The sequence below is a fragment of the Ixodes scapularis genome, unplaced genomic scaffold (genome assembly GCF_016920785.2).
Source record: "Ixodes scapularis isolate PalLabHiFi unplaced genomic scaffold, ASM1692078v2 PGA_scaffold0__279_contigs__length_252992795, whole genome shotgun sequence".
In the NCBI taxonomy this organism is placed as follows: Eukaryota; Metazoa; Arthropoda; class Arachnida; order Ixodida; family Ixodidae; genus Ixodes; species Ixodes scapularis.
Window position 1 is genome coordinate 44,146,628 of NW_024609835.1, and position 24,732 is coordinate 44,171,359.

Consider the following 24,732-nt stretch of genomic DNA (forward strand, 5'->3'; position numbering starts at 1 on the left):
CGTGACCCTCGTGCGGTCACGCGACCCTGGTCACGTGACCCTCACGAGGTGCATTATGGGACATTTCCCATAATGCACCGCGCGGGGGTCACGTGACTCTTCCATGGCCACGTGACCCTGGTCACGTAGCCCTCGCGTGGTGCACTATGGGACATTTCCCATAACGCACTGCGCGGTTACGCCGAAGGCGACGCCGCCGCCGACGCCGCTCAAGCCGGAAACGGGCGCATAAGAGCTGCGCTCTAAAAAAAATATAGACGTGTACAACTCGCTGTAACGCCGAATTAGAGCGCAGCTTTTAAGGAGGAGGAGGAGGGGAAAGTACAGAGGAAACGGTACGCCCCTCCCCCTCATCCGTACCCTCTCCTCCTCACTCTTCATCTACTACTCCTGTGCTCGTTGCCTCCCCCCCCCCTCCTCCTCCTCTCCTCTCCCTCCTCCTTCCCTCCCCTCCCTCCCGCTCGGTGCATTATGGAAAACGTCCCATAACGCAACTTGCGCGTCGCCGCGGTGCATTATGAGACGTTTTCCATAATGCACCGCGCGGTGGCGCCAACGGCAACGGCGACTCCGACGGTGACGGCGACGCCGCTCAAGCCGGAAACGGGCGCCCAAGAGCTGCGCTCTAAAAAAGTTGGAGGAAAAGTAACGTGGGAAGTAATCGATTACTTTAGAGTAATTTTTCGATTACTTTTTGAAGGCTGTAATTGTAATTGTAATCGGTTATTTTTTTTCAGTAACGTGTACAAGTCTGAACTGTAGTTACAGTAAGCTCGTGTGAAGTGAAAAACATTCTAATTGATTATCGTTGCACCGCCCCTTTAAACATGCCCCCTACAATTGTTGATGCTAGGATTCTGTGTGGATACCTCCTCCTGCGTTTCGAAACAGGAAGTGCGTCGCGAACGCTGGCCGTCGGTTGGGGTGACGCAGCTGCCGCCGCCATCTTGCCCTCGCCCTCCTCAGTGACGTGCCCCTAGCTCACCACAACACAGCGGAAACCTTACGCGGCGCCAGCATCGCTCATAATGGCAGCGCAAAGGAACCTTTCTTTTAAACGTGCATAAGGAGTGTCCACTGGAAGCCATAGCTGTGTGCGCGACTGCTCAGCGCGTACTGATCGAAGGCGAGTTTCAACAGTTCTTTTGCAACATGGATTCTACACCATCAAAATCACCGGTCTTAGCAACCTTTTAATGTGAGCTGGTTCTGAGCACGCGCTATAAACAGCACCCACAAATATGGTATCCAGTGAAAACTCCCGATCACGGTGGAAGAAACACATTTAGGTGATGTGTTCCTTCATTTAGGTAGGTGAACTAACTACTCGAACCAGGAGTAGTTAGTTCCGCGCCGCCGCGGAGGGCGCTGAAGTAAAAGGTCCCTCCTAGGCGGCCACGGTGTCGGCGGCGTAGCGTGCTCGCCTTGTCCACGGTGTAGTGTGGCCAGTGGCTTGTCTCGTATTTTGCTTTGGTGCTGTGTCGATCACAGGTGCCACCACCGTGCACGAAGGTGAGCCTTAACCCGAAAAAGAAGAAGGAGGAAGAGAACACAGATTTACGGACTCCGACTTGGTGGCTGCGTAGCGGCGGTGAGGTAAAACAAGAAGCGATTAGCGAGGGGAATGCGGGTCTACCGCTGGAAGAAACAACCAGAGCGGTTGGTTTGGGAGGCACCCCGTACTTGGGCGCCATCTATCTCCGTGCGAGTGAAGCGCTCGGTGCGCTGAACAAAATGTACTCGCCGTGTCAGACAGGGAGTCATCACCGAAATGTGTTTCTTCCACCATGCTCTCAACAGATAAATTTTTTTTTTTTCGTGAGCAGCACTATATTATGAGTACCGCAGCGTCTCCAGGAATGCGTCGGATGCTGTGGCCGCGCTGGGTTGGGGCGGAAGCTGACCTTTTCTTCTGCAGTTTACATGGAAAAGTGACGCTGTCCGATGAAACAAAGTTTGATGACCGCCATCCGGGTCTGTCTCCCGTTCGTCCCAACCCAGCAAGGAAGAAAGCACGCAGCAGCCCTTTCCCACTCCTCTCTCGCTCCCTTTCCGTAAACCGTCCATAGATATTTCTTTGGTCTACGGAAGCGTCACTGCTGCGTCACGAACCGGCAGACGAGAACAAGTACGGGGCAGATTATTTTATTTGCCCATTGGTCCGGAGCCGAGGCACCTTTTCGCAGGCTTCTTTGCGGAATCCATTGTTCATTTGCGGAACCGGAGCGATGCTCAGATAGTTGGCTTCCTTCTTAGTGTACTTGGTCCACGTGACATTTCTCAGGGCGCCAGGAGATCTGTCGAAAGGCAAGGGCCGCGCGTTATTAAAGGCTTGAAAGTAAAGCGGCGAACAACGAAGGTCGTTTCACTTGACAGGCAGAAGCTGAGGTGACTCGATGGAGAGAATTTACGAAAATCTTATTCGGCTTCGCGTTGGGCTGAACTTACACCGCGGATCACCCAACCGGCCTGATTTTGCCCTTGTAAAAAATAAATGCATTACGGAAAACGCGCATTATTTTTTTATATGTAAGTGGAACTGCTTTTTACTAAAATTGTAATTATTGTGTTTATATAATTATTGTGCTTATGTAACTCTTCAAAGAAGCAAAATAAAAAGAAAAAGAAAGAAAACACCGCGAGGGTGTTTAATTTGAAGAGCAGGTTGCATATTGAGAGTTTGAAACGAACAAGCTGCATATTGAGGGCCAATGCCCTCAACATACAACTTGTTCGTTTATGAAATCATCGGCTGACCCTCCACGATTGAAGTCCCTGGATCCTTCCAGTGACTTTGTCAAAAAACGCCCCTGGACCTTTGAGGTAGCCGAAGAGTAAATAGAGCGTGCGCCGAGAAATTGAGGGAAAGGAGGGGACGCGCGCGAATACGTCAGAACACCGAGCTCTGGTCCTAATGATTAGTGGGTAGACCTAAAGCTATGCAAAGCGCAAGTTCGTCCGCTTTTTGCACAGGGGTCGCGTGATGTCAGAACACTGAGCTCTTATTAGCTGATTAAAAAAATAGTGGGTAGACATCAAGGCATCTAGCATTGAGGTCATACCCACTATCCTTTCAATCAAAGCCGATCGGAGCTTGGGGTCGTCCTGACGTCACCACGCCTCATACGCAAGAAGCAGACGACTTGCTTTCCGCATAGCTTCCTTTTTCTCCATTGCACTCGTCGAACGCGTTAGAATGTGGGAGCCGAACGCCGGACACCGGGGTTCCGCGTTCTAACGCCTTCGACGCGTGCAGTGGAAACAAAGGCAGCTAGCTTTAGGTCTACCCACTATAATCATTGAAACCAGAGCTCGGCGATTTGACGTCCACGCGCTCTCTCGTCTCTTTCTCTCCTCCAGCTTCTCGGCGCATTAGAAACAAGGTTCTGTTCACAAGCAAGCGTCCAATATCCACAAGACTAATACTGGGATTGTGTTCTTGCAGCGAGTGACAAAGCGGCACGCAAAATTGGCGTCTCGTTGTTGGCGGTCGGCAAACCAATACCACTACAGAAGACAAAGCCCGCGACACAAACTTGAATACGTTGCAAGCGCCAGAGGGCGTGCTGCGGCTGGTAACACGCGCTGTATATGCTGGCGTCTGCAGCAGTAACTGTTCTAAAGCAAACAGCTAAAACAAATTGCACTTTGGACGTGCGTTCACTTAGAATCTTTTATACAGCTAAAGCAAGATTCACATGGTGCGATTTTACTTTTTCTCAGTTGCGATGCGGCTCGTGCGGCAGAAAAAGCGTGGTGGAAACTCTCAACGTCGCAGCCGCAAAATCGGGAGCCAAAGTGCATGTTGCTGCAACGTGTGAACCTATGTTCCTATTCGCGGTGAGAAGCTCGTTAGGCTAGCTTCTGTTTTTCTCACTATGGGTAGTGAACGTGCTACCCACGCGGTTAGGCTTAAATTTTCATCGTGCATAGAAGCTTGACATTGCACGTGCTTGCACCAGCAGAAGAAGTTGAAATGTTTTCACTCGGGGTTGTGAAAACATTCCACAAGGTGGCGAAACCCGAACCTGTCGTCGCCAGTAGCATTTCCCTTGGTGCTGGAGTAATTTTAACGTAATTTAATACACAATTTTGTGGTGTGCAGTCCTGTTATAAATAGAATGTCGTCACTGTATATTAAATGTTTAAATACGAGCTAGAAGTTAAAAATATTCTTAAGATCTAAAGCACAATACCTGCACACAGCAAGAAAGTCACTATAATGAAAGTTGTAAAAGTTCTAAAATTCGCAGGTAATTTGAAAAAGTAAATGTTTCACACGTAAACGTTTTGAAAAAAAAAAAATCAAGAACATGAAAACAAATATTGCTCACCCTGTGGTAGCGAAAGACGTCCATAATTTGAGTAGATCCTCGCTCAGATGCCTCTCCTCTAGAGTGATGTTCAGTGATTTTTGTGACGCATTTAAAGCGTAGCCGAGCGACAGAAATACGTCGTCCATGTGAGTGGCTTTAGAGAGCTTGGTGATCGAATAAGAAGGCTTGTACCTGAACACATACATGTACACGTTAATGTTCTCTTTTGATGTCTCCTCCGCGAACTGCATCATGGGACAGTTGAAGAGAAGGTCTCCGAACGCTTGGCCGATCACAGTAACGGGTGGGTCGTAGCCGTCCTTGTAGAACTTTATCAGCTCCTCAACGTTAGTGATGCCAAGGCCTCGAGCCACAATTTTCAGATAGCCCTCTAGGTCAGCTTGACTTATGTTGGAAGTATCGAAGACCGATTGCTGCTCCAGGAAGAGGTTTCCGAAGTGAGCGCCCTCACTCTCCGTAACCCCAATGATTAGATCCTTTTCAACGACCGTCTCCTTCAGCGTCGTAATGTCGTCGCCTTTTATGTCGTCGTATTCAGTAGGTATGTATATAAGTCGCCAGTTAGCGTCGCCTTGCGCGGAGTCCAACACTATGTTGTCGGTTCTGCTGCGAAGGCAGTCTAGGGGCCTGACCCTTCTCTCGCAACTCATCTTTTTCAGCAGCTTGTCTAAGTCCTTGGAGGCGTCCTTGTTCTGAACTTTCCAGTGACGCATGAAGGGGTTACCGCTCATCATAATAGCCCGGTGGTACAACGAAGAACCATTTTCGATGGTATTCAAGAGACCCAAGAGCGCGGCACCCACATCATGACCCAAGAGCGTCACGCTGTCGGGGTTGCCACCGAACGCCGCCACATTCTTGCTGACCCATTTGACCGCCATGTACACGTCCCAGAGGCCTTGATTCCCTTCCAGGCCCAATGGTTTCGACCGGTAGAAGCCAAAGATTCCAAGCCTGTAATTGGGCACCACGACCACGGCCGAGCCCATGGCCGCAAGGTATCTTCCGCTGTAAAAAGGGAACGAGTTGCCCCCAGAGTAATAACCGCCTCCGTGCAGCAAGACAATCACTGGGAACTGCCGTATGTTGTCCCTCGTCTTTCTAGCCGGTGCGAAGATGTTCAGGTAGAGGCAGTCCTCGGTGGTATTCCTGTTGTCGATTGTAAGTTTGCCCACGTTGCGCGAAGACTGCAAGCAGGACGGCGGCGGGTGCCTGGCATCCAGGAGGAAGGGTAATGGCTTGTCCAGGTTGTGGAGCCGTTCGAAGCGATTCTGTAGCAGCGGTGGCTTTATGAAAGGCACCCCGTAGTACACGTGGAGCCGATGGTTCCGGAAAGTCTCATCGACGCCATGGACGGGTCCACTTGGGGGATAGGCCACTGGAGTAGAGTACAGATTTTCCGAAGTGAGCGTGACAACGGCCGAAATGGCGATCCATATCACGGCGAAAAGGGCCCTGATGACGATGATGGCTGCACGAAGGTTGCGAATGAGACGCCAGTCTGCGTTTCGACCTCTACCCAGTTTAGTACATCATTTTAGTACTACGATCATTAAGGATTCCTTAGACTTTTGAATTGGTTAATATAGGGTATTCGTATTGATGACTTCTCCGTATAATATAAATATGGTTCATGTAATGGTGAGGCATATAGGTTAAAACATAATCGTCTTATTATAAGTAGGATAATTCAATCGATAAAATTCTTTGTAATGTGTGTCTTCCAAGAACCTGATCATTTTTTTCATACTAGAAATACATATTTGTGAATGGCCGACATCTCAATAAACGTTTAGTTGCTTTATTGCGAAAGCGTCAGGCATATTAATCCACATAAATCACTTTATGAACTACAGGCGCATGTTGTGCATTTTTTCAAACCCCGAAAACAATTTAAAATCAACCTTCTTGCCAAGGTGACTGTACAACGTAAATGAGCCCTAAGATTAAAAATATGACACGATAAGGAGGAAGTTAGAGCCTAAATTCAGTATGAAGATTTCCGAAGTGAGCTTAACTCAGCAAGCATTTTCAGAGTTTGAACGGAATGAAGTAATACTTCGTTTACATCGTCTGGGCAGCACTGAGACTCGCCATGTGATAACAGGGAGCCGACTCACGGAGAGCAATTAAAACTCCATAGGAGGCTCCACGTGAATATCACACCACCGATCTTGACGTGCCTGGCAGACAAAAGGCTCAAGGTACACCTAAGCACTTCTTATGAGTTGTAAAGGCGAAAGCATGAATGGCGTTCTTGCGCGCGTCTTCGTGAAGTTGCCGCGCCTCGCTGACATCGGCCGTGCCGCCGTTCAATCGGCGGTACGGAATCGGCGACCGCGCCAGCCGATTTCTTTTGCCGGTGCACTAGCGGCGCGGGCACGCAGCGCCATGGGGTGGCGCTAATTGAAACTGACGCGCGGCGGCCTGCTTCGGCTTCATTTATTTGCCGTTTTGCGTCGCATTTTCTGCGGCTTCAAAGCTGGGATGCCTCCGACCGCAGCTTCGCGAATTTATCTGCCATTTGGCTCGGTTAATGACGTCGGCTCGCTCCATCGGACAGTTAATGCTTTCGCAATAATAAATGTGAACTCGCTCCGAGCGTCATTTGCTACCTATGATTTTCAAGGACGCACGTTTTGATGGTGTGGAATACAGGCTCAGCAAGCGTTGAGTAAGCTCGCCATTAAATCGCCATGAAGTGAGCTATGGTGTCGGGCCGGGTGACCACTCAGTTTTGGACACGAGCATATTGGTTTTGGTACGTTTCTGAATACCGTAAACTGAAGACTTTTTGAAGATCTGTGCTTTTCGAAATGATGATACATTCGGCCCGTTTTGCCATGAAAACCCCGCAAACGAACCATGAAATACACTGAAGGATGGAGACTTTTTAGGATTATCGTCACGCGTTAAACTCAGCATGAAGTACCAAAATAAACCGCTGAGCGGAACGCTTAGTTAAGAGTTAACTGAACTAGTTGAATTAAAAGCTATAAGGTCGTAGAAGCGTCTGTCAGTTACAACCTGCACTGACGTGAACTAATCAATAAGCCAAATCTATCCCAATGCTTTGTGAGGACCCCCTAACATCCAATATTATTTTCGGCTTTCTCATACATCTGCGATATTTCTGAAAGACGGTAGTAAACGGGACGAACTCGCTCACTGATTTCAGGGACTTCCTCGACGGTTATTTTTTCTTCGATGGTTCCAGTCATCAATTCTGCCTTCATGTCCAGTCGCTCGAGGATTTGAAGAATGTCGACGCTCGCGCATGTTCGCTGTTCTTTTCTTCCTTGCATGCAACATCACTTGAAAAGGTAGCCGAGTTTGGCTTCTACATGCAACTACATACCGCTTCTGCGCGGTGGTACACATATAATGTTATGTGCACTAGCAGTGTTCAGGCTAGTTCACACTACACCATTTTCTTACGAAGTATGAGTCACCGAAACATTCGTGTCTCGAATGTTGCGTGTCATACTTTCTCTGTGGACTGGTAGCCTCGCTTAATATGAAGCACAGAGGTCCCGGTGACTTGAACGTAATATTTCTTAACGTAACTTAACGTAAGAAAATGGGGCAGTGTGAACGGGCCTTAAAACATGTGGGGGAGACGCGGGTACTATGCTTTGTGAGTAGTTTTGGTGATGAACAAATCAAAGCTATGGGCGCCCGTGTGCTTGCGCATCTTGAGTAGGCGCGTTCGATTTACCTACGCCTTCTGCACCGGTGAAGAAGTGTAGCACCGAGCGCATTCGATTTGAGGGTGCAGCCCTGAGGGTCTGCACCAGGCTGTTCGATTTACAAAAGTGTAGCAGAATTTCTACACCTGGCGTACACTTTCTGCACTCGCTCGTTTCGGCGATGTAGGCCGGTGCACGATAGAAGACAACGATAGCGGACGACAGTACGAGGAGTAAGTACATTTTTATTCGATTAGGCGGCGCTAGCGCAGCGGAACTGCACAGCGGCGCACCGGCAGCACCATTCCTACATGACTAAACAAAACCGAAACTGCAGGTAATGGCACGCACACTCAAAAATCTCTGGTTACCTGCGGTCTCGGGGCTTTTTAATCATGTTTAATGTACACCAGATCGTTTGCGCCCTAACATTTATTTCACCATTCCTACACAGGAACTACACTCTACCGGAACTACACTGACCCTGCCATTAACGTTGCCTGCCATGCCCCTACACTTTTTCTGCACTTTCTTGTAAATCGAACGCGCCTCGTGCCGATCGAGCGCACGCACTCTCCACTTCTGAATTGTGACAGGGGGACCTGGGGTGCTATGTTGCGCTTTTTGGACTCCCAGGAGACTAGGGAGAGGGAAGTGACGTCAACGACACAGCAAACGCAGATTGGGTGTTGACAGAAGAAAACGAAATCAACACCCAATCTGCGTTTGCTGTGTCGTTGACGTCACTTCCTTCTCTCTAGTCTCCTGGAAGTCCAAAAAGCGCAACATAGCACCCCTGGCCGCCTGTCTCCGTCACACATGCTTGTACTACGTGCCTGCAGACACTAGACATAGCTTGCATCCGACGTCATTCGCGGCCATGCCGGTGTTTTATGCGCCGCGAGCGTTCGGTTTGCCGTGTTAGTTTCAAACCGCAGAAGTTGCAGTTCGATGAAATCATTAAGTAGAAATAACCGTCAGTACACCCACCAATGGCGACACTTGCAAGCTTTTCCTACTTGTGAGTGACCCAGCCCAAAATTCGTTTCATGGCCCCTTTAAGGGGTATTCACACGAGGGAGAAATCCCGGGGATTTCTCCCCGACACGCGCGTATCACGAGATGAAAACGCGAGGCCTTTGCACATCGCAAAGCCTGACGTTTTCGTCGTGGGATGCGCGTGCCGGGGAGAAATCCCCGGGATTTCTCCCTCGTGTGAATACCCCTTTAAAGGGGCGATGAAACGAATTTTGGGAGGGGATAAATGATTTTAAATTGGGACTTTATTAATCGCATATCGTTTAGTTGGCCAAAAGAAAGAGGGTAGAAAGTCAAAAGCCAGCTTTCGGTACGAACATTTGAAAATATAGCGGACTATTTTGTAGCTTCCTTCCTTCGAAAGCTCTCCGCCTTTTCACTATGGTACATTCGCGGTTCCCAAAGCGCGTCAGCGGTGCCAACCTGACGTCAGTCGAGCCCAGTTCACATATTGGACACGAGAACTGCGTTACCCGGACGTACGCGCTCGTCAACAATAAATCCGTCGTCCAATATTCGATTCGCGTTCGTGGCCCCATAAGTGCCCAGACGGAACTTATGATCACTGGGGAATGACAAGCTCTATGGTGTTCATAAAAAGCACGGTGGGAGCTAGGAGTCATCGCACCGGTGCCGAAAAATGTCACGACGACGTGAATTCACAATTCACATTTAAGTTGAGGATTAAAGCTAAGGAGGAAGAAGTAGGAAAATTGTATCATGACCGTTTTAAGCTGAAACGAGGCATAGTTCTCTTCACGCTGCCCATCGCTACGGGGCCAGTACCAACTAGAAGATAAGGCCCGAACATGAGGTCATCGCGTGTGGATACGCTGCCCGCTCCAAGCGAAAAGCATGCTGAAGCTCAACGAGAGTACAGCGGCAGACGCGTCCGTCTTGGCTAGCTGCCTTTGTCTCCACTGCACTCGTCGAACGCGTTGGAACGCGGAACGCCGGCGTCTGGTATTCGGCTCTCGCATTCGAACGCGTTCGACAAGTGCAGTGGAGACAAATCCTGCTAGCTTTCGGTCTACCCACTAATCAGTCTAATCAGAGTTCGGCTTTTTACCGACCCCTCTCGTCTCCTCCTCTCCCTCAGTTTCTCGGCGCATTGTGACGCTGCGAGACGCGTTTGCCGTGATGCTGGCAGGAAAGGTGCAAACATTCTCTTCTGTTGACGACGTGCGCCATCGAAAGCATCGCTGTGGCCGGCCTTCCACGATTGGCCGAATGCTGACTATGACGTCGGCAAAGGATTTCTCATCCTTTGCTGTGTTGGTAGTGTCGGTTTCAAAGCGCAATAATTTCAGGCTTCCGCAATGCTAATTACAAACACCATCGAACGTATTGTTCGCAAAGTAATCACGTCACGGAAGGAAACCAAATGAGGGCGCTACCAAAACATCTCGCCTAGGGCAAAAGCGCGCGTGTGTATGAAGGCACTCTAATCTCGCCACTAATAGGTGGTATCGCAACAGCACGTCGGGATCACGAGCTTCTTTCTCGAATCGCAATGCTCGCGAGCTCGAGGTAAATGCTCTGGCATGCGCGCGCAGTGTGTTCGACTCAGACACGACAGCGAGACGACCTCTTGGTTGCCTCCCGATCCACGACAATGGCCAGTGATGGGTGAGCCTCCATGATGGCCTTCGTGGCGTCTTGCTTTTATTCGCACACATTTGAATCCATCTACGTTTTTGTGGTATTGGACAGCTTTCTAGACTCGCTTTTCGGCACCACCGACGAGCACCAGAGGACTGTGGATGTGCTCAATACTTCGAGGCAAGTGGTGTTTGAAAGCTCTCCCGCTTGTTATCCTAATGTTTACCGTTCGTAAAGAACCTTATTCTGTTTGTTTCTTTAAAACAACAGAACAAACATTTCACAAACGCGGTTTGTCAGTTGCTTATCTTTAGCTTACTTGTGATGCCAAGCTTGCATCACCCGTGCTAAACGCGTCAATGGACGATTGTCGGAATTCACCACTCCCGAGCATTTGAACGAAATACTTCTCCATTGTGCTCACGTAATCTGAAGCGTCTGCTGTCCAACGCTATCGCACTCAATTCCTCAAGGATGTCATGCACCTACCCTCACACCGTTAATTTAGACAAATGTTTACTAATATTTACTGTATCTAGCGATCTGATACGTCTTCTGTTGAATGTTACGGGTAGCAACATCAATATCGCCTGTCTCAGACTCCACAGGAAGGATGACACTGCGGTCGTCGACTACCTCACAGTCATCCTCGTGATAGTAGTAGCGGGTAAGTGAATCTTCTCAAAGATACTGTTCGTCAAATTTCTGAGGTTAGTAGAAATCTTCTTTCTTATTTTTTTGCACTCAGAATAGATTTCGGTGCTTCCGGTTCTTGAATGTTGTGAGATGCTGTGAAGGGACAAAAATACTGCGAATCCAGATAAGAAGTCTCACAAACACTTTCCGAGACAAATTTGTGAATGTGACGTCATTCCTCTACGGAAATGATTCTTTCCCAATGATGCCGTATTCATATATGTAAAACAGCGCAAAACACACAAGGACAACGAAGAGGAGGACACAGACACCGCTTACTCAGGTCTTACTTTCTTTATTTCTTCTTTAAAACTTATAATAACAAAAAGACAAAGAAAGGAAAAAGGAAAGACGTTACAATCTCTGTAATGCGACATTAGAGCGCAGCTCTTGAGCTATTTTGATTTTGCGATATACCGTGCTAAAAGGTTTAGAAATATATATATATATATATATTGTCACGGGTGGTGACCAAAAGAAAACAGAAAAATGAACAAGAAGAAATAAACGTTTAATGCGGCGAACTTGTGCCAAAAATAAAAGGGTACAAAAGAAAGATAACAACAGAGCGTCGCGGGCGTCGAAGGCGGCGAAGCAGCACGATCAAACGCTGAGGCGAGACTGACTCGACAAGGTCGAGGGCGGCCTCTTATCTAGAGTACGTTGCTATCTCGAAGATTCGGCGAAAGCGGCTCGAGCGTCGCGTGATCGGGGCGAGAATGAACACGCACTTTCTAGAAAACAAAAGCAGAAGATACATAGATATAAATAATAGAAGTTACGTGCGTGCGCTACATGAATAAGCGGGAACTTTCTGGAGGTCCGAGACCGAGCGTTGCTTTCTCAGCCCTGCGCGCGGCAATATCAGTGTGTCGAACCGAAAAAAAATACGGGTTCGGTTACGGTTCAGGTTCAGGTAAATTTATTTTGTTCCGGTTCAGTTCCGGTTTGATTAATTCGATCCGCGAACCTGTTCGCGAACCGGTTCGGGGCGCTGAACCGGTTCGCGAACCGGTTCGGGAATTATAAATGACAAATTGCAACATTAAAATAAATTACAAATAAAACATCTGAAATCAGCACATACGAAACGGGATACATGGTAGTGTAAGGCTCAGGGATTTCTACCAGGAATGGTTTCTTTATGTGCACTCAAAGGTTACCTCACCGACGCAGTAGCTGTAAAATCCGCGACCTCCTTACAAACCCACTTACAAGTAGAACTCGCTAACTATCCCGCCACCTCGGCGTGTAAGCAATTGAAGGAACAGTGGGGAGAAAATACAGCTTTCTTTATTTGAACTAGCCTTCGGTAACTCAAATTAGACCCTTAAAGAAGTTTTCATTAAACAAGATACGGAATATGAAAAACACTTCACCGAACGCAACGCCAGAAGGACGTAATAGGATAAATATTAAAATAGAAGAGTTCGCTGTCTCACAAATATGTTAGCTTCTAAGTGCCTATACGAAACCGGATGCATTATTATCAAACTCCACAGCCTTTTCTTTTCTCATTCCGATGGAAGCGAGCTTCAAGAACTCGCGCGTTCTAGAAACGTGTAATGAAATGAGCACACAGCAGCATTTAGGATTTACGAGATTGTAGGAAAATGAAATCCCGTGACGCGATTTTTTATTTTTTTTTTTGCCCAGCCTTCCAAATTTTTTTTTTCCGTGCAAGCCGCGACCAGCGCAGTACTGGTTCCTATGTCAAGATTCATGGATGCAGCGTTTGTCAAGATTCATGTATGCAGCGTTTATATTCCTAAGACTGAGTGGAGAAGAAAAATATGTAAGCGAGGTGTGTGTCAGTTGACGGCACTTAAAAAACAAATGGCATTGATAGCACATTCATTGTCAACAGCGCGTGGCCGTACCGTTTTGACATGAGCCGGTAACCGTTATTTTTTTTCCGGTTCAGTTCCGGTTCGGGTTCATCGCGATAAAAATGTAACGGTTCGGGTTCGGGTTCAGTTCCGGAAAAAATACCGGTTCGGTTCCGGTTTTCGGTTCGGTTCGGTTCCGGTTCGACACCCTGATATATATATATATATATAGGGAGTTTTAGTAGACCGTGTTTCCCGCTCCGCTAGCCCTCCGCTACGAAGAAACCGCCACTGCGCCTGCACGCCGACGGCCTTGGCTGTAGAGTTCCGGGTAGCGGAGGGGCTCAGCGGAGCGGGAAACACGGTCTACTAAAACTCGCTTATATATAGATCACTCTCCTCACATATTGGTTCTGCACCCTCTTCTTCCTTTGTGCCCTCCTCCTCCGTATTCTCCCCTCCTCCTCTTCCGTACCTTTTCCTCCTCCTCCATACCCTCCCCTCCTCCGTACCCTCTCCAACCCCCTCCTCCTCCTCTGTACCCTCCCCTCCTCCCACAGCTTCACCGCTAAATTTAGCTGGAAAATTGACGCCACGCGTCCTCAACCCCAATTCAATTTTCCCGCTAAATTTAGCGGGGTAAATGACGTCACATGACTTCGTGTCACGTCGCCTATGAGCAAATTCAGTTTCTCTGCTAGATTTAGCGGGAAAATTGACGTCACGTGACCTCAACACCAATTCAATTCCCTGGTTAATTTAGTGGGGAATTGAATTGGTGTTGAGGTCACATCCCATAATGCAGCGCGGCGCATTCAGTTTCCCCGTTAAATTTAGCGGTAAAGCTGTCGTCACATGACCTCAACACCAATTCAGTTTCCCCGCTAAATTAAGCAGGGTAACTGACGTCCCATAATGCAACGCGAGCGGTTGCGCCAACGCAGCTCAACAAGGAAACAAGCGCCGCTGCGTTGTGAAAAAAAGAAAAAAAGAATTTCACATGTACAACATCTTCACTGTCATTTTTTGGATGAAAAACGACAGTGAAGATGTCCTACATGTGGGATTATTTTTTTATTCTATGTCGTTTTGTTTTGACGTGTTTTTAAGAAGAGAAAAAGAGAGTAAGTCGTGAGTCTGTGTCGTCCTACTTTTTCTTGCGTTTATTTTTTTCGCTGTTTTAATTATGTGTTTATTATGCACCGCCGGCTAGCCCACCTCCAAACATTAATGCCGCCGTTGACGCGACGCCTCTATGGTGTGAAATATGTGGAGGGAATTTAAGTGGCATCAAAATTCGGGAATGGATAAAGGGAAAGAGTTTGGCCGAAGTGAGGTCACACCATAGCAACCGCCCAACAACACCATGACTTCAGTGCCGCAGTTGGAGGCTGAGCGCCATTTTTAGCCTACGGTGCACCGGTGCGCACCAAAGAGCAAATGAAGTTTCACGACTCCTTCTATAGGCCAATGCGCACAATTGGCAACGTGCGCGACCAAAGGCGTTTCTGGGGTCGACCTTCCAGTATTGGCCAAACGCTAACTACGATCCGTCTTGAGTAGGATTATTTTTTTTTTTAATGCGAAAGCATCAACTGGTCTCATGGAGCGAGCTGACGTCATCAGTTTGAAGCGCGAAAACGGCACATAGTTTCCCCGATCCTTCGGTTCCATTGGCTGGTGCGCGTCGACGGGGCTCCCATTGGCCGCTGCGCTTGTCACCCCATGGCGCTGCGTGTCCATCAGCGCGCCGTTGCTGCCCTGGGCACGGAGCGTCCAAGGTCACCGTGCCCAAAGGAGCACACGCGCCGACCGGCGACGAAAAGTACGCAGCAGACGAAAAAGGTAGCGGACGAGCGGCTTGCTTGCTTTCGCATTCACAACTCATGAAGAATGCTTAAGTGTATCTCGATCTTTTTTCTTTTCAGTAATCAGACTACTATCAGACTGCCCAATTCGACGGCATTGGTCTAAGAATGCGAGGACTCTAAGTTTTCAACATGTTTTTTTTTACAAATGCCATCCAACTTGTCGTACGCGAATGGAAATCTTGATCATGTCGCCACGGGTATAAACCCATAAGAGGGCTCCACCGAAACATCTCGTCGTGAATATAGTCTGACTACGCTTGACTACATTGCAGGGACGTACGTCGGTATGCGACTGTGACTCACCAGGGTATCTCTGCTTTATACGGAGCGTGTATGCCAATGCAAAGAGTATAGCTTTGCTCGCGACATAAGATGTGCCGGCGACTCGCGGTTGCATCACAACGTAACGTATTGAAACATAGTCAGGCGCTGATACGCGAGTAAGCCCCAAATCGTTGCGTTCGCGTGGTTCATGAATTTTCCGAGACAGCGTGGAGAGACAGCGTGGAGACGGCGTGTCTCCAACTGCCCCGTCGATACGACCAGGAGGGATCTGACGAGGGTTCGCGCGGACGCAGTAGTCCACGATCACGGCTGGGCAGAGATATACCAAGAACTGTTCCGGAATACAAATACTGAGATACATGTGTTTTAAGGTCGAGATACAAATACTGAGATACATATGTCTTTTATTTAAAGGTATGCTTCTAAGGTACTTCTGTAAAAACGACAAAAAAGTAGACCGAAGTAAAGATATATATAGTTATAGAAATACATTTGTTCTCGAACGGCGATATAGTGGGGAGGGACATTGTCGCGAATGTATATAGTAATTAATGCTCGTGTTCCTCTTTCTGTGCCATTTTAGTTTGATGTCTTTTACATTGCACTCTCCATTTATTCACTACTACCATACCTAATGACGCTCAATTACACGGTCACCCCTGGTGAACCACATTGTTACTGGAGGCCAATGACTGCTTCCCATGGTTGACAAGAGGTGTCTGCCCGAAATGGACCCTTTTATGCCGTGAGAGCTCTTCTCAAACTGTAGTCTAATGTGCTAGTCTGAATCACATCAGTGGGGAGATTAGACAAGAGAGCCTGACCTGTTCGCTTGAAGGCATCCTAGTTTTCGCGGAACATTTTGTAGCATAGGAGAAAAAAAAAAGCATTTCTTACAAGTGTTGCGCTGTCCATTTTTGGTTGTTTTCTCTTCTCCACTTACCTCCATTCTAGCGTTTGCTCTGCTACATTGGAAAGAGTGGAGAGCTTTGTGAGAGGAGCTTATCCTGCCATTCTTGTAAAAAATCTTCATCGAACCACAGTTTTTTTCAAATGTTTGTTTTTGCTAGTGCTTGTGAGTTTCATAGACCAGGCTATGCGGCGGGTTCATTGTATAAATCCTGGAACACCTTGTATCAAACAGGTGCGTTTGGGTTTATCATAAAAAACAACAGATGTAACGAAATACCTATAGTATGACAGATTCTTGTGATGAAAACGATACATTGTAAATGTATTTCCCTGCTGATGTCCAAATACATTTTTCAATTGTGTCTCAATGCAGAGATACAGATTATTGAAAATACATCTAAAATACCATCGTGACACATCTGCATCGCGATACTGACCAGCCCGGGAACCCATGATATACCCTAAAAAAATTCGGTGCGCCTACTTCCTCGTAGAGTACTTGGAGGGACGATTTCTGCAATCGCCATACCACCCTCGGCCAATCACAATGTAATAAAAAAAGTTCTGTTTACACAAAACATTGCGACACTGAGCATTACGTGAGCATATAAACCATCAAGCTTAGCATCACATCGCAGACGTCAGTTGTTGCTGAAACCTTATTTTCGGCCTCGTACGTCATTTCCCGGGTGGATCATAATTTCTGACTCTTCAAGAGCTCTGCAAGAAAGTAGACAAGCAGCAACTTTTTTTTTTACTGCGCCTTCCTCGTAGAGTACTTGGAGGGACGATTTCTGCAATCGCCATACCACCCTCGGTCAATCACAATGTAATACAAAAAGTTCTGTTTACACAAAACATTGCGACACTGAGCATTACGTGAGCATATAAACCATCAAGCTTAGCATCACATCGCAGACGTCAGTTGTTGCTGAAACCTTATTTTCGGCCTCGTACGTCATTTCCCGGGTGGATCATAATTTCTGACTCTTCAAGAGCTCTGCAAGAAAGTAGACAAGCAGCAACTTTTTTTTTTACTGCGCCTTCCTCGTAGAGTACTTGGAGGGACGATTTCTGCAATCGCCATACCACCCTCGGTCAATCACAATGTAATAAAAAAAGTTCTGTTTACACAAAACATTGCGACACTGAGCATTACGTGAGCATATAAACCATCAAGCTTAGCATCACATCGCAGACGTCAGTTGTTGCTGAAACCTTATTTTCGGCCTCGTACGTCATTTCCCGGGTGGATCATAATTTCTGACTCTTCAAGAGCTCTGCAAGAAAGTAGACAAGCAGCAACTTTTTTTTTTACTGCGCCTTCCTCGTAGAGTACTTGGAGGGACGATTTCTGCAATCGCCATACCACCCTCGGTCAATCACAATGTAATAAAAAAAGTTCTGTTTACACAAAACATTGCGACACTGAGCATTACGTGAGCATATAAACCATCAAGCTTAGCATCACATCGCAGACGTCAGTTGTTGCTGAAACCTTATTTTCGGCCTCGTACGTCATTTCCCGGGTGGATCATAATTTCTGACTCTTCAAGAGCTCTGCAAGAAAGTAGACAAGCAGCAATTTTTTTTTACTGCAGTTGTTTTATTATAGATATTTGAGATTGTGTGTGTTGTGTTCGTCCTTCGTTTTCCCCCTTTCTCGGGGTTTGGTCCTAAATTAGGTTCAATCTTCACCAGCTAGCTTGAGTCCCAACGTTTTGTTCGTTAAGAGTATCTACAGGGTGTTTCACGAAAAGTGGACAAAGTCTATTTTGCGAAAATTAGGCGTAGGAACAAAAAAAGGCTTACGTGGTTTTGATCCTAGGCCAGGGGCCTATTTAGGAAAATTATTAAAGTTTAGGATATTTAAGTTGTTAATTATTTTTGCGTAATTAACTTTTTCAATATTTTTAAGCGCTTGGTTTAAATTAAAAAAACTGCTTAGCATCATCGAGAAACACTAAATCAATAAATTGCAGCACGATAGAAGGCACGCGCGGTATTTTACGGCTTTTTGAAAAACCGCACAACTTCGACGGGTTTTTAAGTTTCGGTTTTCAATCGGATCGCTTCTCGGCCCGATGGCACCACGCCCTGTGGAGAAATAGTGCAACCAGCCTCTGCTGCGCTGCGCGAGGATAGCGCAGCAGAGGTTGGTTTCACTATTTCTCCACGGGGCGCGGTGCCGTCGAGGCCGAGAAGTGCCTCCTCCTCTACCGCAGCCCTGGTGCGGAGCAACGCACCTCCGATATGAGTTTCAAAGCTTACAACCACTCTGAAATCAACTGAAACAGGGTGTACAAATGCGGAAAATCCACCAGTATCAAACGCGATACTATATTTTCACGAAGTCACAAATCGCAGATGATGAGGTGACGAATGAACAGAAGCTAAACGTTTACTTCTGCGAAGTTGTGCCGAAAACAACAACAATAAACAAACAAAGAGGTAGCGTCGGAGGCGTCTAAGGTCGGCGGAGTATACACGACCGAGCGCAAGAGCCAGATCGACTTCGGCGCGGCGTAGCTTTTTAAGTCTTTCCCTGGGAGCCTAGAATATTCTGAGTCGATCCTTCACGAAGTACATATGTACATTCTGAGCATGAATAGGCTAGACGGTTCTCCAGCCTTCCCGAATCTTCTACTTTCAGAAAAGAAAGATGCGACGACACACGGTGCCGAGAATCGAACACGAGCCACCTGCGTGTGAGCCAAATGCGCTGCTGACGATCACGCACTAACACAATTCGCCTCTTGTGTTAAAAAAAAAAAAAGCTGCGTGTTCTGTTTCTAAAATGAGTATCGAAGCATGGCAAAACGTTCAAGGTATAGTCCGTTTCACTCTAAGTCTCACCGCACTTGACGCTACGAATTCGATGGAGCGAAATCAAACAGCGCAACAAGGGCATCATCATAAACCTCGTCAACCGGCGGTTTTTTTTTTTTTTTTTTTGCGCGCGATTGGTTTATTTTGCGATAGAAAACTTAAAAAGACAACGAGCGCTACGACGATGCACTTTTGGCGCTGTTTGATTGTTGGACTTGGAGCAAAATGGTGTATAGTCTAATGTTTATTAGGCAAGAAATGTAAGGCAAATGCGATGGTTGTCGAGTAGACCTTTCGGTTCAGTTATGCACCTCAGGCTCGCCATCGACCCATTCGCAGGAGATACGGGGCGCTTCACATTTTACGAATGTTTTTTTTTTTTTTTGTCACCTCGTACACGCAGTGTCCCTGAAGAAAGTACAACGCTCAGTTCATCTTCCCTACACCGTGTTCATGTTCATCGCCGGCCTCAGCATCTCGTATCGTGACACGGGCTCGAAAGGCCACGGCTCGCTCTCCGTGTGGCTGCGGGGCACCAAATTCCACGTGCTCATGACCTTCGTGCCCGCCGCCACTGTGTACGCCACGCTGGGCATCAACCACTTCATCTTCCGCAGGTGAGTGAGAACGCTGGCGCCTCATCTGTACCGGGCAACGCAGAGCGGGCTGAGTATTTATCAGACTGAGCACAGATCAGGCTGAGCACAGTTGAGGCTAAGCACAAATCAGGCAGAGCGCAGACCAGGCTGAGCACAGTTGAGGCCGAGCACAGATCAGGCAGAGCAAAGACCAGGCTGAGCAGAGTTGAGGCTGAGCACATATCAGGCAGAGCACAGACCAGGCTGAGCACAGATCAGGCAGAGCAAAGTCCAGGCTGAGCACAGTTGAGGCTGAGTACAGATCAGCCTGTGCACAGACAAGGCTGAGCAGAGTTGAGGCTGAGCACAGATCAGGGAAAGGACGGATAAGACAGAGAGCAGATAACGCTGATCACTGATCAGGCTGAGAATGGATCAAGGCGGAGCACCGATCAGGCTGAGCTCAGCTTGCACCGAGCACAAAACGGGCTGAGCACAGTTTAGGCTGAGCACAGTTTAGGCTGAGGACAATTTAGGCTGAGGACAGTTGAAGTGGAGTAACTTCAACATTTCTATAATGTTATAATCCCCGCGTAACTAGCGTTCTTGCGCCTAGCCTCGATTATCCTTTTAAACTAATACAACTTTTTTTCGGCACTTTACTCTTTTTTTGTGTGTGACTTTTTTCGCCATTAAATTAAATTTTTACTTTTATCATCCTACGGCTGCTGCGTCTGCGCACCTACCTTTGCCTATATATTGTGGTCGGTTTGCCTTGCTGCATACCCGACCCGGAGGAATAACACAGAGCCAACGGTTTCAACAACAAGAAACTACATTTAATTGGACATGGACCAGACGATTAACATTGCTACCGGTGCTGCCGGAGTCCAGGCAGCGACTCTCCGTGCGCCGTCTCTGATCTGCCTTATCAAGGAGGCGCATCCGATGTGCGCGTGGCTGGCGTGACGTCGCCGCCACGCGGGAAAACTTCGGCACCTTTGCCTCGCAGTCGCGCAACTTGGCTGGGGGGGAGCCGCCAGCGTGCCCACAATATAAATATATATATATTGCAAGGAAACGATGTTACAAACTGATGGGGGTTTATTATATACAGTGTGGTAGCTAGGTTGAGAGAAAGGCCGTTGGGAATCCAGCTAGTCGCGCGCTCTGCCCGAACGAACCTCTTCCTCCTCGTCTTCCCTCAGCCTCCGTGTTTTTCCCCAACGCACCGTAGATCTCATCTTCGTCACAATGCCCTCTTGGTAGAGATAGCCATCCTGGCGGAGCTGGTATTAGGTGTGGTCAGTAGGGGGGCAGTAGAGTTTAAGGCGGTTGACATGGGCCGTTTCACGAGAACGTCGGCGGCGATCGGGAGGTGGGGAGAGAGGCTCAATTTCGTAGTTTACAGGTGAGGTCTGACGAAGCACGCGATATGGGCCTGTGTAGTTTGATAACAGTTTCTCGGAGAGACCGGGTTGGCGTTGTGGAATTCACAAAAGGACGAGATCGCCGGGTGTGAAAGAAGTTGGGTGGGATGTATCATCGTGACGGCTTTTTTGCTGTCCTTGCAGGTGTGTCGTGCGTGCTCGTGCTAGCTGGCGGCATTTTTCAGCATGATTTCGGATTTCGGTGACTGGAAGGCATTCAGAAGGATCGGGTGAATAGGGTAACAAGCGATCTAACGTTGAAGAGACCTGCCTCCTGTAAATAAGGAAAAATGGTGAAAATTGAGTAGTGCTTTGAACGGCGGTATTGTAGGCGAAGGTTACGAACGGAAGAACCTTGTCCCAATTACGATGATCGGGGGAAATGTACATGGCGAGCATATCGGCAAGTGTTCGGTTGAAGCGCTCGGTCATGCCGTTGGTCTGCGATTGATATGGTGATGTTGTTCGATGGACGACACTGCAAGCTCGCAAGACCTCTTGAATGATTTTAGAGAGAAACACAGTTCCGCGGTCGCTGAGGAGTTCTTTCGGGGCACCATGACGGAGAACAACCTGGTTCAAGAGAAAGTTGGCCACATTTTCCGCTGTGACGGTAGGCAAAGCAGCAGTTTCAACATAACGCGTTAGGTGATCAATGGCGACGATGATCCAGCGATTTTCAGAGGAGGAGTGAGGAAGTGGGCCAAAAAGATCTATTCCGACACGGTCGAATGGTCGTTCTGGGCACGGAATGGGTTGAAGCGGGCCTTGAGATGAATATAAAGGCCGCTTACGGCGTTGGCATGAGAGGCATGATTTCAAAAAAACTTTTGGACGCTTCCATAAAGCCCTGGCCAGTAGTACCGTGAGCGTACCCGATTGTAGGTCTTGAGTAGACCTCCGTGACCACATGTTGGGTCGTTGTGGAGGCATTCTAAAACCTCACGTCGCAAGTGACGGGGAATGGTAAGAAGCCAATGGCAGCCTTCGGGCGAATAGTTGCGCCGGTAGAGAAGGCCATTTCGAATGCGAAAATGCTTGGACTGTCTTTGTAGTGAGCGGTTTGGGGAATATGCAGGGTCTCTGACAACAGCCGAAATTTTAGATATCCAAGGATCTCTTGCTTGTTCTTGCTCCATGTCGTCGATGTTTAACGCCGATAAGGTGATTGGGTCTTCATCAGTGTCAGGTAGGTCTGGTGGTTCAGAGTGCAGAAGACATCTAGAGAGACCATCGGCGTCGCCATGTTTGCGGCCGAATTTGTACAGAACAACGAAGTCGTACTCTTGCAGCCACAGCATCCATCGACCAAGGCGTCCCGTGAGATCTTTCAAAGATGACAGCCAGCAAAGCGCGTGGTGGTCGGTCACAACGTTGAATTTTCGGCCATAAAGATATGGACGGAACATTGCAACTGCCCAGACGACTGCCAAGCATTCTTTTTCAGTTACGGTGTAATTTCGTTCTGGTTTTGTGAGAGCCCTGCTTGCATAGGCAACAACGTAGTCGCCGAAACCTGTCTTGGTTTGTGCGAGCACAGCCCCAACTCCAAAGCCGCTAGCATCAGTGCGAAGTTCTGTTGGGGCAGTAGGATCAAAATGCCGAAGTATCGGGGCAGATGTTAAAATATCTTTAAGCTGGTTGAAAGCAGCCTCGCACTGCGATGTCCAAGAAAATGGGTGTGAGGATTTCTTTAGAAGATCCTGCAGGGGTGCCGCTATGGATGCGAATCCGCGTACAAAACGTCGAAAATAGGAGCAAAGTCCAAGAAAACTTCGAATTTCTTTTTGGGTGGTTGGCCTGGGCATGTCAGAAACGGCCTGAATTTTGCTAGGGTCGGGTTGAACGCCTTCTTTGGACACGAGATGGCCAAGCACTTTAATTTGCCGCGCTGCAAATCGACATTTCTTTGCGTTGAGCGGAAGGCCGGCGTTGCTGAGACAGGACAATACGCGGTTAATCTACACAGGTGCTGCTGAAATGTGTTTGAAAATATTACTACGTCGTCTAAATAGCACAGGCATATTTTCCACTTGAGGCCGCGCAACACTGCATCCATCATACGTTCGAATGTTGCCGGCGTGTTGCATAAGCCGAAGGGCATGACGGTGAACTGGTACAGGCCATCGGGTGTTACGAAAGCTGTTTTTTCTTGGTCGTTGGAGGCCATAGAAATTTGCCAATAGCCTGAACGGAGGTCGAGACATGAAAAGTACTCCGCTCCCTGCAAGCAGTCGAGGGCATCGTCGATTCTTGGCATTGGGTATACATCTTTTCGGGTGATCTTGTTTAATCTTCGGTAGTCAACACAAAATCTGATGGTGCCATCCTTTTTCTTGACAAGGACGACTGGTGACGCCCATGGACTCGTAGAGGGCGTGACGACACCTTTGTCAATCATGTCGCTGACCTGGTTATCGATGACGCTTCGTTCAGAGGCTGAAACTCGGTGTGGGCGTTGACGCAGGGGATTCTCGTTGCCCGTATCGATGTGGTGAACTACCGACGTGGAACGTCCCAAGGTGGATTGCGGGCGATCAAATATGGAGCTAAACTTGCGTAGAACGGCAAGGAGTGAGGTCTTTAGGGACGAATCAAGGTGGTTATCTATAGTCGCTAACAAGAACTGGTCCTCGTCCTCTTGCTGCGGGGCTAATGGACAACAATACTCAGAAAAAGAATTATTGAAATCAAAAACTTCGATAGCTTCGTATGGCTCAGCGAAAGCAACGACTGTATTTGCAGGAAGCATTATTGAAAGAGAAGACATATTTAAAGCCATAAGGAATGCGGTGCCATTGTGAAGGTGAAGTAGAGAAAAAGGGACAAGGATACCTGTCTTACGAAAAAAAACTGCGGAAGGGGAGACCATTAGAGGAGACGCCGAGACTCTGGATGATTGAATCGGTAAAGGAACAGACGAAAATGGAGGAATTTGTACGTCATCAAGGAGGGATAATTTGATCGTGTGCACAGCAATGTTATCGTCGGGAAGGTGGATTGGAGCGAAATCTACTTCTGCACGTCCACAGTCGATAACAGCGTTTGTTGCTTTTAAAATGTCCCACCCAAGAATGACGTCGTGAGAGCAGGAAGACAACACCAGTAATTGGACACAGTAACACACTTCTTGAATGACAACACGTGCTGTACAGACACCGGTCGAAACAACATTTTGTGCTCCAACAGCTTTAAAGGGGCGACCAGAAAACGGGGTTGTGACTTTCTTCAACTTACGACAAAGGTCAGCCCGAAGAACTGACACTGCGGCACCGGTGTCAATTAATGCTTGAGTGCGCAAACCATCAATAACTATATCTATCATATTTCGGGTAACTGGACGAGGACTTAAAGATGTGAAAGGATTTGAAGCTCTCGCCTCTGGAACTGCTCCTAGCAGTTTCCCTCTGCAATGGGCGATGTAGTGCGTGGTCGCAGGGGAGACAGCGAACGCCGCCTGGGAGATGGAGATCTGCCTTGCCTTTGCCGTGGTTGTGGTCCAGTGTAATCTTGGTGTGAATACTGATCACTGCGTCGACCAGAACCGAAAGCTGGTCGATACTGCGCTTGCAGTGGGGCAGCGTAACTCTCAGAGTTTCCACGGCGACAAAAACGGGCGATATGCCCAACATAGCC

The 24,732-nt window shown here is 47.9% G+C and overlaps 1 protein-coding gene across 1 annotated transcript; it reads right to left on the reverse strand.

Moving 5' to 3' along the window:
* Positions 1–2,140: 2,140 nt before the first annotated feature.
* Positions 2,141–24,728, reverse strand: LOC121046440 (acetylcholinesterase-like). Its single transcript, XM_040500676.1, has 3 exons — positions 24,578–24,728; positions 4,335–5,808; positions 2,141–2,297 (listed from the first exon to the last, which is right to left on the reverse strand). The coding sequence occupies exons 1-3, from the start codon at positions 24,726–24,728 to the stop codon at positions 2,141–2,143; spliced, it is 1,782 nt and encodes a 593-aa protein (XP_040356610.1).
* Positions 24,729–24,732: the final 4 nt, after the last annotated feature.